This window comes from Engystomops pustulosus, chromosome 10, assembly GCF_040894005.1.
Source record: "Engystomops pustulosus chromosome 10, aEngPut4.maternal, whole genome shotgun sequence".
Classification (NCBI taxonomy): Eukaryota; Metazoa; Chordata; class Amphibia; order Anura; family Leptodactylidae; genus Engystomops; species Engystomops pustulosus.
Window position 1 is genome coordinate 97094299 of NC_092420.1, and position 19394 is coordinate 97113692.

A 19394-nucleotide genomic window follows, 5' to 3' on the forward strand; every position below is an offset into this window, starting at 1 on the left:
GAGAGATGTGTAATCTAACCTATGTGTATGTGGTCAGTAGCAGCAGAACTGTGAAATATTGCTTTATATTCCAGGATTGTAGTGTCTCCCCCTTCCCTAGGGACATGTCCTCACACTGCTGTGCTCTCTGCAGCCAGTGTATTGTAGCATCTCCCAGTGCAGTGGAGCCGTTTCCTCACCCTGCTTTGCTCTGACCCCTGTGTTTTTAGCTGTTTTGGGAGGTCTTGGGCTGATTGAGCGTTGGACTTAAAATTTCCAGAATATCGGAATTCCTTGAGTAAAGGACTGGGACTGTTTTTGGATGTTGTCGGCCTGGAGCCTGCGGGGCCGGAGCTTGGGGATGAGTCTAGGTCCACGTTCTGTGTCTCTTCCTCCACCAAGATGTCGGATCACATTACAGTCCCCAGGATTTTACGATCTGTGGAATTAAAGGGATCTTCTGGGCTTGGATGTTATTACATTGTAGCCGTCCTCGTCTAGAGGATTTCAGCGTCCTCTCCGGGTATATACCATACATACATTGCTATAGGCCTTATACATATCCTATAGGGTCATATGTATATACACAGGGACTGGACTTCATTAAAGGGATCTGACTTGAGGTGTGACCATCAGACTGCAGCCACATTTGTGTCTTGTTGTTAGCAGCTGCACAGCTGTATATGTCCTCACACTGCTGTGCTCTTACCTCTCTGCAATGAACTGTCTTATAGAGCCTCCCCCCTGATTTGAGCATTCCTCTGGATAAATACTACAGTAGTCACAGAGATCAGAGGGGAAAGAGCCTTGAGGCGGCTTAATGTAGATGGAACAGAGCACAGCAGTGTGAGGATACGCCCCAATGCATTTCGAGTAGCTCCAATCTTGGAATATAAATCCATAATCCACAGTCCTGCTGCTACTAACAACATACACAAAGCACCACGTAGATAACTTGTACAGGAGATTTATGTTGCGGCCTTGGGATTTCCTCACACAGAACAGTAATGGTGGATCAGAACTCGCCCCACACTACTCTACACACGGCGCATACCTGTGATCCGTGTGAGGGACAAATTTAGTCAAAACAAATGTAAAAATACTGAAAATATCATTCATTTGAAACCTTAAGGCCTTGTCTCTCACTACCGGGCCTTCATGTTGTGCTCTGTCGCCATAGCAACAGCTTAGTCTTGGATGGCGGCCATTGGAGCCATAAATGGGGAACTATCTCAGGATTTAAGGGGTCCCCGGGCGATTACCTTGTGCGTTCTGACTCAGGACTCACCGCTTCCAATTCAGCAGAAAATTACAGCGTAAATAGATAAAAAATAATCCGAAAGAAGAACCCACCTGAGTGTCGGGCGACGCCGGGTCAGGGAGGCGCAGGAAGGTTTCATGTGGTTGGATTTTTCTTTTTGGTCTCAGAGCGATCAGTTTATTAAATGTTCCTTCTTAAAGGGATGTTGGTGGAATAAAAAAGCTTTAAGGTTGTTGCCTAGTAACAGGCGCTGCAGGACGTGGGTGACTACTGTGAGGCCTACGTCTAGTCACACCAAGCACGGCAGAGGCCTGCACTATGGCGGTATGACAAGGAGGCAAGATGGCGGACACTGGAGGTATGTACACAGGTCACTTGTCAGGCGCCACGGGTCAGCGACTCAGTGCTCCATGTCCTGTGATCTGCACAATAGAGAGACTGGTAGGAAGATCAGAGACTGCGCACCCTGCATGACAAGGGGCAAAACTACCGGGCCTAGAATTATTTCCTTCCGTCTTCTGTCTATCTCATATCTATCTATCTCATATCTACCTCTCTATCCATCTCTTTATCTATCTATCTCATATCTATCTATATCGATCTAGACTATCTCATATTTATTTATTTATCTATCTATCTATCTATCTATCTATCTATCTCATATCTATCTATCTATCTCATATCTATCTATCTATCTCCTATCTATCTACATATCTATCTATCTATCTATCTATCTATCTCCTATCTATCTATCTATCTATCTATCTCCTATCTATCTATCTCCTATCTATCTATCTCATATCTATCTCCTATCTATCTATCTATCTATCTATCTATCTATCTATCTATCTCCTATCTATCTATCTATCTATCTATCTATCTATCTATCTATCTCCTATCTATATATCTATCTCCTATCTATCTATCTATCTATCTCCTATCTATCTACATATCTATCTATCTCGTATCTATCTATCTATCTCCTATCTATCTATCTCCTATCTATCTATCTATCTGTCTATCTATCTCCTATCTATCTATCTATCTATCTATCTATCTATCTATCTATCTCCTATCTATCTATCTCCTATCTATCTATCTATCTATCTATCTATCTCATATCTATTTATCTCCTATCTATCTATCTATCTATCTATCTATCTATCTATCTATCTATCTATCTCCTATCTATCTATCTATCTATCTATCTATCTATCTCATATCTATTTATCTCCTATCTATCTATCTATCTATCTATCTATCTATCTATCTATCTATCTCATATCTATCTATTTATCTATCTATCTATCTATCTATCTCATATCTATCTATCCTCTATCTATCTATTTATCTATCTATCTATCTCTCTCATATCTATCTATTTATCTATAATTAATCCCCTGGTACCAGGTTCTCTGTTTGTTCCTCATCATCTAATTTAGTTGTGATTTACAGAGACTTTTCGCCTGATAATCCATTCAGTACGCTCTGCTTAAAGGGATTAGTTCCTCAGCGCTGCGTTATCCGAGTGTTTTTCAATAGTGGGAAAGAGTTTGTGTTGGTTTAGTGCCGTCTGCCTTTTGTCCTCGTGTTCCAGCGCGGTGCGGCCATCAGCCGCTGTTTACTTTGCTCTGACAATTTTACAGCTAATTCTATTCAGTGTGTGCGGAGCGCTGTCCTGTGTGCTAGACTGGAGGCCGGAGCACCGGGACCTTCCGGGGATGGATATTTCCACTTTCTGTATCTAACAAATGTCTGGGAAGGAAAAAAAATTGAAAATAATCTGACAAATCATGTGCACCCACTGCCTGCCACTCCATTCAGAAGGGGGAGCAGATTCTAATATACCATAGCATTCAATGTATGAGCAGTATGCAGCAAGCTCCTGATCTCCCCCTAGTGGTGGCTGCAGGCAGACAGCATATTACCATGTACCTCACTAAAAAATAAAACATGTCTATCCAATCAATGTACTGATATTGATCAATTCCAAATTTTTCTTGAAATTTTGGTGCAACCCTTTACAGATCACTTACCCACTCTTGTTCCATTGTTTTATTTCCTGTGAAATAACAAAAATTAAAACAGAATCTTCTGTTATTCCTCATGGAGATTTCGATTCCTCTTCTCAAGAGGATTTGATATTTGGGTTTCTGACTTAACCAAGGGTCCAGGACATAAAGTTACTTGCCCCCACCCCATGTTGTCCTGTAAATCCTGCCTTTTGGGGGCGCTGTGAGCGCTCAGATCTGACCACTACTCATGGATTTATGTTTCCAGCTGGGCCGTTAGATGTTGGCACCGGTAGCCATTGGGACATGAGCCAGACCCCAGCGTCACTGTATCACTAACATCTGATATCCAGGAGGGATCACCCCCATCATCCGCCAGGCCGCACTGGTTATCCTGGATAGGGGCAAATATTCCTAATAGGGAGGTATCTAAGCCTATCATTTGTCATACTGCCTGCTAGACTGGTGTATCCAAATCTGTCATGTGTGATACTCTGTAATTAACTGATGTATCTAAGCCTTTCACGCGTGATACTGTCTGATGACCTGTAGTATCTAAGTCAGTTCTACCTTATGCTGCCGGAGTTACTGTATCTAAGCATATCATGCGCAATACTGTTTGCTTTATCTATGTTTATAATGTGTTATACTGTCTACTGATCTGGTGTATCTAAACCTCATGTGTGACACTATCTTCTAGGCTTGTGTATCTAACTCTAGGCTGTATTAGTCACTGTATCTAAGCCTTTCATGTGTGATACTGCTGATTCTCTGCTTTATCAATGTCTATTTTATTCCATACTGTTCAATGAGCCGGTGTATCTAATCCTATCATGCATGATACTGCTTTTCAAGTTACTGTATCTAAACTTATGATGTGTTCTACTGTCATGAGCCGGTGTATCTAAGCCCACCTTGTGTTATACCTCTCCTGCATGATAGTGTCCGCTTATCTGTTATATCTATGCTTATATTGTGTGATACTTCCTGATAAGCTGGTGTATCTAAGCCTATTATGTGTATACCATCTAATGGTGATATTGTCTGCTGAGCCATGTATCTAAGACTATCATGTGTGCAACACTCTGTTGGGTTGTGTATCTAAGCCTACCATTTGTGACATAGTCCTATGAACCAGTGTATCTAACTGTTTGGGTGATACAGTCAGAGAAATCACAATGTTTTGATATTTTTGGAGTTGTGCCTCTTCCTGCCTGTGCGGAGGTTGGGGATAGTAGTCAGTGACCGGTGGAATCATCTGCAGATTGTGATGAAATATTTGCAGACTTTTGCTCTTTTGGATCGGTTTCGCTCCCACTGCTGATAATAATGGGAGCGCAGGACGTCAGGCTGACAGAGAACAGAGCGAGGCGCGGGGCTCACACTGCCTCAAGCACCTAGACAGTGATTGATTACTCAGGCCTGGACATCGCCTCTGGTGCATTCGTTTTGGGTTCAATGGACGAGGTCTAGTAAAGGCAGCGCCGACACCAGAGCTATGTCTATACAAAATGCTTGAAAAATCTAAAAATAAATGTCAATTTTTGCCTAAAAAGCAGCCAATCACGGTGCAGCTTTCAATTATCAACCCATTTCGCAGAGATGAAAACTGAGCTCTGATTGGATGATTTCCCTTCTATATATCCATAAGTGATGTACTCTGTTCTATCTGTGTTTATAATGTGATTATCTGACCTACTAAAACCTAAAACTGTACAAGAGAGCTGCGATTAACCCACCTGTCCCCTGATAATGAGTTGACTCTGATTAATCTGTCCCAGTACATACGGCAAAGCTGTGTCACCTCAGAGATAAGGGAATAACAGGAGAGCTGCATACGTGGCCTTATTGTACATTTACTCTACCTAGACCTTCATAAGTAGCCCACCTGCCCTCTAATAATAATGAGGTGACTGTTCATCCTGTCCCTGTTCATACGGCAAAGCTGGTCCCCCACAGAGATAACAGAACGAAGGGGACGCAAACATAGCCTTTTTCTTTATTGACCTTTCCCGGACCTCCAGCATAGCAATAGAGCTGCCATTTACACACCTTCCCTCTAATGATAACGAGATGACTCTGCTGATTAAGTCCCAGCTCATACAGCAAAGCTGGCCTTCCCAAGAGACAAGGGAATGATAGAAAAGATGCATACAGAGACTTACAATGTATCGACCTCCAGTAGTAACCCACCTTCTCTCTAATAGGAAGAGGTGACTCTGCTTATCCTTTCCCAGGCCATATGACAAAGCCGGTCAGAGATAATAGAATGACAGTAGACCTGCTTACGGAGCCTTATTGTGTATCTACCTTACCTTGGCCAGTATCATTACAACGTAGCTGTCAATAACCCACCTCCCCTTTAATAATAATGAGATGACTTTGCTGATTCTCCCCCAGTGGATACAGCAAAGCTGAGCAGTAAGCTGCAGGAAAATAGATGGAAAAATATTATTTTTCTGTAGATAGTATAAAAAAAATTTACAAAACAAATCCAGACTTTTTGAGAAATAAAAACCTTAGGTAAATAATCAGTGATTTTCTGGTGATCCATCCCTCTAAGGAGGCCGCCAGGGCGGTGGAGTTCTCCCGCCCCTCCTCTCTGTTACTGCTGTGATGTTTGTGTTACAGACCCGGGTCCTTCTTGTAAGTGACTCCATGCTGGTGGTCCTGGATAGCGTCCAGCAGCAGGTCTGACGGATAATCTGTAATGTGGCTACAATTAGCAGTGGTTTCTCTAGATAAAGAGACAGATAATGAGCGATAATGGGCGTCACTTGGGGGTCACCCCCCCCCCCCCCCCATCAGCTCCTATCTTCTTGCCATCAGCTCTGGGTGCTGCGCAGGCATAAAAGATCTTTCTGACAAAACCTCTATGGGGCGGCGGAACATCCACAGACGTCGGCGCTCCGGACTCTTCATTAAACATATGAGGGAATGGAACATTTTCTGCAGCTGGGAAAGAGGAGTCCTGTATGGAAGGGTCTGGGAAGCGTCTATCATCTGCCGGACCCTCCAGGGGACAGGACGGGGGTTTATAGAGAACATTTCACTCGCCCTGAAATAAATATTTGCATGGATACATAAATAATTTGAAACATTGATATATAATAACATAGATACACAAATAGATATTATAAGACATATCTATATCATATCTATCTATCTATCTATCTATCTCCTATCTATCTATCTATCTATCTATCTATCTCCTATCTATCTATCTATCTATCTATCTCCTATCTATCTATCTATCTCCTATCTATCTATCTATCTATCTCCTATCTCCTATCTATCTATCTCCTATCTATCTATCTATCTATCTATCTATCTATCTATCTATCTATCTATCTATCTATCTATCTATCTATCTCCTATCTATCTATCTATCTCCTATCTATCTCCTATCTATCTATCTCCTATCTATCTATCTATCTCCCTCCTATCTATCTATCTCCTATCTATCGATCTCCTATCTATCTCATATCTATCTCCTATCTATCTCCTATCTATCTATCTCCTATCTATCTCTTATCTATCTCCTATCTATCTATCTCCTATCTATCTATCTATCTATCTATCTATCTATCTATCTATCTATCTCCTATCTATCTATCTCCTATCTATCTCTTATCTATCTCCTATCTATCTATCTCCTATCTATCTATCTATCTATCTATCTATCTATCTATCTATCTATCTATCTATCTATCTATCTATCTATCTCCTATCTATCTATCTATCTCCTATTTATCTCCTATCTATCTATCTATCTATCTATCTATCTATCTATCTCCTATCTATCTATCTCATATCTATCTATCTATCTATCTATCTCATATCTATCTATCTAATTTATTAGAAGAAAAGGCAGCTCACAAACCGTTTTTTAAAAAACGTTGGGCCAGATGTATCACTTGTTTTTTCTGTTGTTTTTGCAACTAAACACCAAAATAGCCGCGCAGCAAAAATAACCATTTTTCCTCATTTATCCTACCAATCCAGATGTTTTGCTGCGCCTAATAATCATTCATTATTAGCAACTTGTTCATTTAGGTGCAATTTGGGCGCAAAAACACTCCAGCCCGAAGGTGGCATAAACTGAGAAGCAGCACTGAGTTCTTGTGCAGAGCAGCTTATCCCCTGCAGCAGAGCTCAGCGGATACTACAGACACTACAGACACTATGTGCAACCTCTGTTTACAGTTCATGACCTCCTGTTTACAAACAATCTGCAGAGTTGGAGTGAGTAAGTTGGAGCTGCAGACAGGACTGAGAAGTGTCCCCGTGTAGCAGGATAGAAGAGAAGTGTGTAGGAGCTGCAGACAGTACAGAGAAGTGTCCTGTGTAGCAGGATAGAAGAGAAGTGAGTGGGAGATGCAGACAGGACTGAGAAGTGTCCCCGTGTAGCAGGATGGAAGAGAAGTGTGTAGGGTTTTGCAGAAAGGACAGAGAAGTGCCCTGTGTAGCAGGATAGAAGAGAAGTGTGTAGGATTTTGCAGAGAAGTACTGTTTAGAATTACAGGGGTGCAGCAGGAGACCAGCACTGGGGGATCCCCTCCAGGAGAAGCCACTGCTGAGGAGATCACTGGGTGCAGGGTGTCACACACCTGGGTGCTGCTGTGGGGGTCATTCTCATTCTGGGGTGCGGCAGAGAAGCAGAGAGGAGCTTGTAGGAGAATCACATGTAAGAGCCCGAATCTAACATTGCGCCTAAAGTAAAGTGATTAATAAGAGGCGGGAACTCATCACAGATGGTTGTAACTTGTGATAATTCTGGCGCAACAATGCACCCAAATTAAGGTGCAACCACAAGACTTGAGTGCAGAACAGTGCAGATACATCTGGCCGGGTGTTTTTTAATCCATAGGTGCCGAAACTTTGCCACCAATGGATTAAAAACCACCGTTTTTTTTTCAACTTTGTTTTTTTTGTTATCTATCTCTAATCTATCTCTTTCCCTCATCTCTACATTTTGAATATCTATCTATGTATCTATCTTATATATATCTCTAATGTATCTATTCTGCTCCCCAGGAATAGGTCCGCTCCTCAGTTTGTTTCCTCTCAGTCAGGATGAGGCTGTAACCTGATCTTAGTGACTTCTATGTTTCTGCCCCGTATGAGGGTGATCCCCCATGTTATGTCACCAGAAATGGATTTCCCATCAGAAAAAGTTCAAAGTCAGAGATTGGGGAGGGGGACAGTGATTCCCCCCAGAGGGGTCACACCGTGGGAGGGAGGCTGTATGAGGGGGAGATGTATGAAGGACTTCATTTCCTGATGCCTCTGTTTCGGATCATTTATGAAAACATGGATTGTGAACTTATTATTGACTTAGCGGCAGGGGGTCCCCCCCGCACACTGCGCCCCCAGCTCTTCTGGAGGACCGACAAATGTGTAAACTGGACTAATTATAAAGAACTGGCCTCATCGGGGGAAGGGGGTTCATGGATTTCAGAATATGGATTACACCAGATGACTGTACATAGGAATGAAGCCTAAGACTGGACTGACCTTTGCCCTCTTATGCGCTCTATAATAATGGGGGGAGGGTGTTTCTGGATTGTGGCACGGCCGACTTGTATTTATATTCTAGAATTGCAGTTATTCCTAGTGCTCACACTGCTGTGCTCTGTGCCCTCTCTATTTCGTTTCCCGCAATTCTTCCCCTCTGCTCTTAATCACTGCTGTACAGACAAACAGAAGTTACAGCTTTTACGCATAGCAGAAGGGATAGGCTGTATAGACATGCCCCCCCCCCCCCCATGCACTTTAAGAAGTTACAATCCTAGGATACAAATCCACATTTCACAGTCCTGCTGCTACTAATAACATGCACAGTGGTATGGTTATATATCTCTCCAGGGAAAGTACCAACCGCTGACTGCACAGAGAACAGAAGTGTGAGGTCGCAACCCCAGTGTACTTTGAGAAACTACAGTCCTGGAATAGGAATCTGTACTTCACAGTCCTGCTGCTACTAACAACATACACAAAGGTCTGATTACACATCTCTCTAGGGACAGTACATAGCACTGATGGCAGTCTGCATGGTCACACCTGCTGACAGGTTCCCTTTACAGAAAATTATTTCAGTAAATGTAAAAATTTGATGTGTCTGGCTCAGGTTGCTGTCTGTGACTTCACCTGGTCCAGCTTGGGCAACTCTGGATGGATTCTGTCTCTTTCTCCCTCTGGCAGGTAACTGTTATACTTCCATGTACTGCAGAGACTCCGCTCCTTTCCTGACAAGCAGTACAAAAAGCTTTTCCTATTTGCTGCCTGCAGTGTTTACTAGATTGCTATGGAGGGGAGTGTCTGAGCATGTGCGTCCACCATCATGTAGGTCCGTAGGTGGACGTGCACATTGCTATACACTGTAAACAGCAGGTGGCACTGTACTGTATACAGTAATGTCAGTGAAATGGTGGCCACCCAGCTTTTCCAGTCTTATGTTGTTAGTTTAGATGAAGGGGCCGGATTAGACCCCATGTGCACTTGTCCACCCTCCTTCTATCTAAACAATGAGACGATTTTGTCATGTGGATGAGAATCCGCTGCAGACGATGTCACCTCGTCCCCGGAGTCGCTCTGTCTCTCAAGGTCAAACATTTTACAGGATACAAATGTGGGTCTTGTGAGGCCGTTGCGGCTCCAGGGTCCCGGGAGTAACTTCTGACCTATGAGAAAGGGACTGATTGGCATCGGGAGCGGGAAGGCGGCATCGAAACGCTGAGTCGGAACAAAACCGCCTTTCTGTCCTGCCGAGGACGCTGGAGCCTGAATTCACAAGGAAAGCGAGGAGGCCGGTGGGACATTGTCTAGAGAAAGCGCGCTCCCTCCAAAGATCCCGGGGCCCCTGTTGATTTACTGACCCTGCTGAAAAGGCGAAACGAGACGCAGCGCTCCCTTTGGGTTAAGTGAAGGCAGGTGTTCTGTGCCGCAGATAAGCTGCCCCCCCCCCCAACTACAAATAGATCTTGTTTCCTGCCTCCGAAAGACGAGATCTCCGCCATTCACCGCCCCGTCATGCAGCAAACGCAATTATACAGGGATTTGGCCATCGGCTTCCAGTGCATTGTTCTGGTGCCCAAATTCACAGCTTTATATCATTTAATGGGCTCCGGGAATCAGGGAGCCGGACAAAGAGTCACAAACTTATTAGACAACCGAATTATGTCCCATCATAGGAGAGGAGGGAGGAAAACCTGTGTCATATCCTGTACTGATCCTGAGTTACACCCTGTATTATACCCCAGAGCTGCACTCACTATTCTGCTGCTGGGGCAGTCACTGTGTACATACATGACATTACTTATCTTGTACTGATCCTGAGTTACATCCAGTATTATACTCCAGAGCTGCACTCACTATTCTGCTGCTGGTGCAGTCACTGTGTACATACATGACATTACTTATCCTGTACTGATCCTGAGTTACATCCTGTATTATACCCCAGAGCTGCACTCACTATTCTGCTGCTGGTGCAGTCACTGTGTACATACATGACATTACTTATCCTGTACTGATCCTGAGTTACATCCTGTATTATACCCCAGAGCTGCACTCACTATTCTGCTGCTGGTGCAGTCACTGTGTACATACATGACATTACTTATCCTGTACTGATCCTGAGTTACGTCCTGTATTATACTCCAGAGCTGCACTCACTATTCTGCTGCTGGTGCAGTCACTGTGTACATACATGACATTACTTATCTTGTACTGATCCTGAGTTATATCCAGTATTATACTCCAGAGCTGCACTCACTATTCTGCTGCTGGTGCAGTCACTGTGTACATACATGACATTACTTATCTTGTACTGATCCTGAGTTACATCCAGTATTATACTCCAGAGCTGCACTCACTATTCTGCTGCTGGTGCAGTCACTGTGTACATACATGACATTACTTATCCTGTACTGATCCTGAGTTACATCCTGTATTATACTCCAGAGCTGCACTCACTATTCTGCTGCTGGTGCAGTCACTGTGTACATACATGACATTACTTATCCTGTACTGATCCTGAGTTACATCCTGTATTATACCCCAGAGCTGCACTCACTATTCTGCTGCTGGTGCAGTCACTGTGTACATACATGACATTACTTATCCTGCACTGATCCTGAGTTACATCCTGTATTATGCTCCAGAGCTGCACTCACTATTCTGCTGCTGGTGCAGTCACTGTGTACATACATGACATTACTTATCCTGTACTGATCCTGAGTTACATCCTGTATTATACTCCAGAGCTGCACTCACTATTCTGCTGCTGGTGCAGTCACTGTGTACATACATGACATTACTTATCCTGCACTGATCCTGAGTTACATCCTGTATTATGCTCCAGAGCTGCACTCACTATTCTGCTGCTGGTGCAGTCACTGTGTACATACATGACATTACTTATCCTGTACTGATCCTGAGTTACATCCTGTATTATACTCCAGAGCTGCACTCACTATTCTGCTGCTGGTGCAGTCACTGTGTACATACATGACATTACTTATCCTGTACTGATCCTGAGTTACATCCTGTATTATACCCCAGAGCTGCACTCACTATTCAGTTAACTCAGAATTTTGTCGCTTGTGCCGGTTACCTGACTGCCATGGAGGGTTTATTGGTTTGGGGTAGTGAATGTGGTTTTCGGGTGACACGTCATTGAGTGGAGTTTCCCTTCTTCCAGTCTTGGAGTTTACGAGGGGTAAATGCTGTTTTATATACTGGAGAAATTTGCAGTTTATTGCTCAGTGACTTGCAGACTTGTTGTGATCTTTGATTTAATTGGCGTTTTACAGCAATTTCTCTCACGTTTTACAAGTAGAAAAATAAGGAGCCTGAAAGGAGATTGTGGAGTGGAAACGTTGGCTAACCCCCCAACCCCCACACACAGGTTTATTCTAATACAGAACCAAGATCTGGTATTATATGTAAGTAGAGTTACTCTAAGAGATTCCTATCAATGCTGTGTCAGTTTATACTGCAGCCCTGCATTGTATTCATTAACATGGCTGCCATCTTGAAAGCCGCCATATTGGATCTAGGACTAGTGTTTTCCATCGGAAGTTGGTCATGTAACATATGAAAGGAGACTAGAATTGTCTGAGAAATCCATTGCTGCAATCGGATCTGCACTATCTCTTGTAGTTCACCGGGTCCTGCTCTCCCCCCCCCTCACCCAGGCCACGTTTGCACATGATGGAGCCAGTGACTGAGCGGCGATCACCACATCTGATCCTCCAGCCACAGGTTTCCATCTCTAGTGTCCAGGTTTATGGAGTCCGGTATCACGTTGCATTTAGTGGATTGTTGCGCCTGGATAAATGTGCTGTCATATAAGCCGAGGCGGACGGATAAATCTCTTCCCATATTTTTCCAATTCCATAACATCATTCATATTAAACCTTCTCCTGTACATCTTCCAGGACGTGACATTGACAGCAGATCCAGGAGCTGCTACCCTCCCCACTGTCACGGGTGCTATAACTGGACAACTGTGTTACCTACCCAGGGTCAAAGGTGGCTGCAAGGAGGGGTTACCTGCCCACAGTCACATGACCTGGCACCTCCGTAACCTGCCCAGAGTCACATGACCTGGCACCTCTGTTACCTGCCCAGAGTCACATGACCTGGCACCTCTGTAACCTGCCCAGAGTCACATGACCTGGCACCTCTGTAACCTGTCTAGAGTCACATGACCTGGCACCTCCATAACCTGTCCAGAGTCACATGACTTGGCACCTCCATAACCTGCCCAGAGTCACATGACCTGGCACCTCTGTTACCTGCCCAGAGTCACATGACCTGGCACCTCTGTTACCTGCCCAGAGTCACATGACCTGGCACCTCTGTTACCTGCCCACAGTCACATGACCTGGCACCTCTGTAACCTGCCCACAGTCACATGACCTGGCACCTCTGTAACCTGCCCAGAGTAACATGACCTGGCACCTCTGTAACCTGCCCAGAGTCACATGACCTGGCACCTCCATAACCTGCCCAGAGTCACATGACCTGGCACCTCTGTTACCTGCCCACAATCACATGACCTAGTAGCTCCATAACCTGCCCAGAGTCACTTGACCTGGCACCTCTGTTACCTGCCCAGAGTCACATGACCTGGCACCTCTGTTACCTGCCCACAGTCACATGACCTGGCACCTCTGTTACCTGCCCACAGTCACATGACCTGGCACCTCTGTAACCTGCCCAGAGTCACATGACCTGGCACCTCTGTAACCTACCCAGAGTCACATGACCTGGTACCCCCATAACCTGCCCAGAGTCACATGACCTGGCACCTCTGTTACCTGCCCAGAGTCACATGACCTGGTACCTCCATGGCCTGCCCAGAGTCACATGACCTGGCACCTCTGTTACCTGCCCACAATCACATGACCTAGTAGCTCTATAACCTGCCCAGAGTCACTTGACCTGGCACCTCTGTAACCTGCCCAGAGTCACATGACCTGGCACCTCTGTAACCTGCCCAGAGTCACATGACCTGGCACCTCTGTTACCTGCCCAGAGTCACATGACCTGGCACCTCTGTTACCTGCCCAGAGTCACATGACCTTGCACCTCTGGTACCTGCCCAGAGTCACATGACCTGGCACCTCTGTTACCTGCCCAGAGTCACATGACCTGGCACCTCTGTTACCTGCCCACAATCACATGACCTAGTAGCTCTATAACCTGCCCAGAGTCACTTGACCTGGCACCTCTGTAACCTGCCCAGAGTCACATGACCTGGCACCTCTGTAACCTGCCCAGAGTCACATGACCTGGCACCTCTGTTACCTGCCCAGAGTCACATGACCTGGCACCTCTGTTACCTGCCCAGAGTCACATGACCTTGCACCTCTGGTACCTGCCCAGAGTCACATGACCTGGCACCTCTGTTACCTGCCCAGAGTCACATGACCTGGCACCTCTGTTACCTGCCCAGAGTCACATGACCTTGCACCTCTGGTACTTGCCCACAGTCACATGACCTGGCACCTCTGTTACCTGCCCACAGTCACATGACCTGGCACCTCTGGTACCTGCCCACAGTCACATGACCTGGCACCTCTGGTACCTGCCCACAGTCACATGACCTGGCACCTCTGGTACCTGCCCACAGTCACATGACCTGGCACCTCTGGTACCTGCCCACAGTCACATGACCTGGCACCTCTGGTACCTGCCCACAGTCACATGGCCTGGCACCTCTGGTACATGCCCAGAGTCACATGACCTGGCACCTCTGGTACCTGCCCACAGTCACATGACCTGGCACCTCTGGTACCTGCCCACAGTCACATGACCTGGCACCTCTGGTACCTGCCCACAGTCACATGACCTGGCACCTCTGTTACCTGCCCAGAGTCACATGACCCGGTACCTCCATAGCCTGCCCAGAGTCACATGACCTGGCACCTCTGTTACCTGCCCACAGTCACATGACCTGGCACCTCTGTTACCTGCCCAGAGTCACATGACCCGGTACCTCCATAGCCTGCCCAGAGTCACATGACCTGGCACCTCTGTTACCTGCCCAGAGTCACATGACCCGGTACCTCCATAGCCTGCCCAGAGTCACATGACCTGGCACCTTGCATTTATATTGTACCGTGGTCATATGGTGATCTCTTGTATCTTGTAATCCCAAACTCCTAGAACCCAGTACAGAATGTGTAGCAGGCTCTACCCTGCACTGTATATGTGGCCCCCACTCACAGCGGGGCCCCTACATAGTGGGATGACAGTGCTACAAGCAGTATAACAGGATTCCCGGCTAAGTAAACCCCATAATAAGCCCCAACCACAGATAATCACTGATAATGACTGCGCGGCCCCGGCCTGTGAAATGCAATAGCCCCCGCTACGTGAAGCAGAAAACGAGGAACATTCCTGCCGAGCCGAGTCACTCCGACAGCCGGGCCTGGGATTTCCAGGAGAGAACAATAATATATTACGGGAATTGTGGTCTAGGAGCACGTACAGCGACCGCGGAGTGAGGGAGCCGAAACGCGTCGTGATCCACATCTCCTCCACACAGTCCTCCTCGTCCTGATGACTGTCAGCCGATCCCGAGTCCCAGACTCCGCGACTTTACTCAGATGTCAGCGCTCATTGGGGAACAACTTATTATCCGCTCAGCACAATTCATCCATTGTGAAGGTTTTCATTAAGACAGAAAACTTTCCCAAAGCTTCACGGGGATTTGTAAGACCTGGAACACGCACACTAAGATTTCTTACCAGGACATAATAAAATAGTAATGATCCCCTTTAATTGTGGCACGTTTAATAATATTCTATGTGTCTGCTAAATATGTAACTCCAGGAGTCATCTGACAATCAACCCCTTATGTGCTGAGAGCCATTACCCAAAAGGTTACATCTCATCATTTCCTGTAAAATTCTGCCTACATATAGCTACTATAATACTGCCCCCTGTGTACAAGAATATAACTACTATAATACTGCCCCCTATGTACAAGAATATAACTACTATAATACTGCCCCTATGTACAGGAATATAACTACTATAATACTGCCCCCTATGTACAAGAATATATCTACTATAATACTGCCCCCTATGTACAGGAATATAGCTACTATAATACTGCCTCCTATGTACAAGAATATAACTACTATAATACTGCCCCCTATGTACAGGAATATAACTACTATAATACTGCCCCTATGTACAAGAATATAACTACTATAATAATGCCCCCTATGTACAAGAATATAACTACTATAATACTGCTCCCTATGTACAGGAATATAACTACTATAATACTGCCCCCTATGTACAGGAATATAACTACTATAATACTGCCCCCTATGTACAGGAATATAACTACTATAATACTGCCTCCTATGTACAGGAATATAACTACTATAATACTGCCCCCTATGTACAGGAATATAACTACTATAATACTGCCTCCTATGTACAGGAATATAACTACTATAATACTGCCCCCTATGTACAGGGATATAGCTACTATAATACTGCCTCCTATGTACAGGAATATAACTACTATAATACTGCCCCCTATGTACAGGAATATAACTACTATAATACTGCCCCCTATGTACAGGAATATAACTACTATAATACTGCCTCCTATGTACAGGGATATAGCTACTATAATACTGCCTCCTATGTACAGGAATATAACTACTATAATACTGCCCCCTATGTACAAGAATATAACTACTATAATACTGCCCCTACGAACAGGAATATAACTACTATAATACTGCCCCCTATGTACAGGAATATAACTACTATAATACTGCCCCCTATGTACAGGAATATAACTACTATAATACTGCCCCCTGTGTACAAGACTATATCTACTATAATACTGCCCCCTATGTACAAGAATATAACTACTATAATACTGCCCCCTATGTACAGGAATATAACTACTATAATACTGCCCCCTATGTACAAGAATATAACTACTATAATACTGCCCCCTATGTACAAGAATATAACTACTATAATACTGCCCCCTATGTACAGGAATATAACTACTATAATACTGCCCCCTATGTACAGGAATATAACTAATATAATACTGCCCCCTATATACAAGAATATAACTACAATAATACTGCCCCCTATGTACAGGAATATAACTACAATAATACTGCCCCCTATGTACAAGAATATAACTGCTATAATACTGCCCCCTATGTACAGAAATATAACTACTATAATACTGCTCCCTATGTACAAGGATATAACTGCTATAATACTGCTCCCTATGTACAAGGATATAACTGCTATAATACTGCTCCCTATGTACAAGGATATAACTGCTATAATACTGACCCCTATGTACAGGAATATATACGTATATGCCTGTACACAGGGGGCAGTATCATAGTAGTTATATATATATATCAGAGCCACACAGTAATAATGCCGCCACACCCTCCTATGTGTCATGTTATTCTTATTACCTTCATGTTTTCCCCATGATTATTGTAATACTATTGTGGATTCTGGTTATAGAAACTTTTCTTCTTCTGTTATCACAGTATCGCCTAGAGCAGAGGTGCTGGTGCAGATATAATACTCAGCTAAGATGGAAGTCTTCTTCTAGAAACGCTGCCACACCTCTCTGCAGGTTGTGTCTGGTATTGCAGCTCTGCAGTGGGACGCCGGTGTCATTGGGGGCCCTGCTCATGGGTTGTCCATGGGTTAGTCTTTTGGATCCCTGTGTTTTTCCACGACGCCATTCCCCAATATGACACCCCCTCGGGGTCCCGGACTCGTCCATCCTACAGACGTGTAGAATTTTTGTGTCACGTTTCCTAAGCTCTGTGGGCTTAATATTTGGCGCGCAGGAGGCGAGCGGAGGCCAGGGCCGTATCACGAGTCGTTCTCTGACACTTGGGTCTTGGGGAGGAAATTAACACAATTGGTAAAGTTCCCAAATGCCTTTTTGACTCATATATATTTTTACAGAAAGGGATTAACCCTTCGAGCACCGCTCACCGGACTCTTGTTCTAGTGGAGGAGGAGGGAGTAGTTACGCACATTGTAGCAATTTCATTTTGTTATAATGTAACATTATTGGGAAATAGGAAACTATTATTTAGAAACTATATGGCACTATAGGGCGGCATTATTGTGATACTACAGCATATAGGGGGTTATAGAGTGTATAGCGCTATTACCTGCAATATAGGGCGGCATTATTGTGATACTACAGCATATAGGGGGTTATAGAGTGTATAGCGCTGTTACTTGCAATATAGGGTGCCATTATTTGTGATACTACAGAGTATAGCATTATTATTTGCACTATAGTGAGGTATTATTTGGATATTCATACAGCTAAAACTATGTTTTGTTATATGCAACTGTTATCTGGTAGTATATAGGATTATTATTGCACTGTAGGGCAGTATTATCTGGTAGTATATAGGATTATTATTGCACTATAGGGCAGTATTATCTGGTAGTATATAGGATTATTATCGCACTATAGGGCACTATTATCTTGTAGAATATAGGATTATTATTGCACTATAGGGCAGTATTATCTGGTACTATATAGGATTATTATTGCACTATAGGGCAGTATTATCTGGTACTATATAGGATTAGTATTGCACTATAGGGCAGTATTATCTGGTACTATATAGGATTATTATTGCACTATAGGGCGGTATTATCTGGTACTATATAGGATTAATATTGCACTATAGGGCGGTATTATCTGGTACTATATAGGATTATTATCGCACTATAGGGCACTATTATCTGGTAGTATACAGGATTATTATTGCACTATAGGGCAGTATTATCTGGTACTATATAGGATTATTATTGCACTATAGGGCGGTATTATCTGGTACTATATAGGATTAGTATTGCACTATAGGGCGGTATTATCTGGTACTATATAGGATTATTATTGCACTATAGGGCGGTATTATCTGGTACTATATAGGATTATTATTGCACTATAGGGCAGTATTATCTGGTACTATATAGGATTATTATTGCACTATAGGGCAGTATTATCTGGTACTATATAGGATTAGTATTGCACTATAGGGCAGTATTATCTGGTAGTATATAGGATTAGTATTGCACTATAGGGCAGTATTATCTGGTAGTATATAGGATTAGTATTGCACTATAGGGCAGTATTATCTGGTACTATATATGATTATTATTACACTATAGGGCAGTATTATCTGGTACTATATAGGATTAGTATTGCACTATAGGGCGGTATTATCTGGTACTATATAGGATTAGTATTGCACTATAGGGCAGTATTATCTGGTACTATATAGGATTATTATTGCACTATAGGGCGGTATTATCTGGTACTATATAGGATTATTATTGCACTATAGGGCAGTATTATCTGGTACTATATAGGATTAGTATTGCACTATAGGGCAGTATTATCTGGCAGTATATAGGATTATTATTGCACTATAGGGCAGTATTATCTGGTACTATATAGGATTAGTATTGCACTATAGGGCAGTATTATCTGGTACTATATAGGATTATTATTGCACTATAGGGCAGTATTATCTGGTAGTATATAGGATTAGTATTGCACTATAGGGCAGTATTATCTGGTACTATAT

General features: G+C 43.8%; 1 protein-coding gene across 2 annotated transcripts in view; it reads left to right on the forward strand.

Moving 5' to 3' along the window:
* ROR1 (receptor tyrosine kinase like orphan receptor 1) overlaps nucleotides 1-19394 on the forward strand; it is a 189724-nt gene that overhangs the window by 19653 nt on the left and 150677 nt on the right. The window contains exon 1 of one of the 2 annotated variants that reach the window (XM_072127017.1): nucleotides 1186-1598. The exons of the other annotated variant lie outside the window; for it this stretch is intronic. Within the exon in view, the coding sequence (XP_071983118.1) occupies nucleotides 1583-1598 (16 nt within the window). The 5' untranslated portion in view covers nucleotides 1186-1582. Of the gene's footprint in view, nucleotides 1-1185; nucleotides 1599-19394 lie in introns of those variants that run through there. 2 annotated transcript variants of the gene reach the window in all.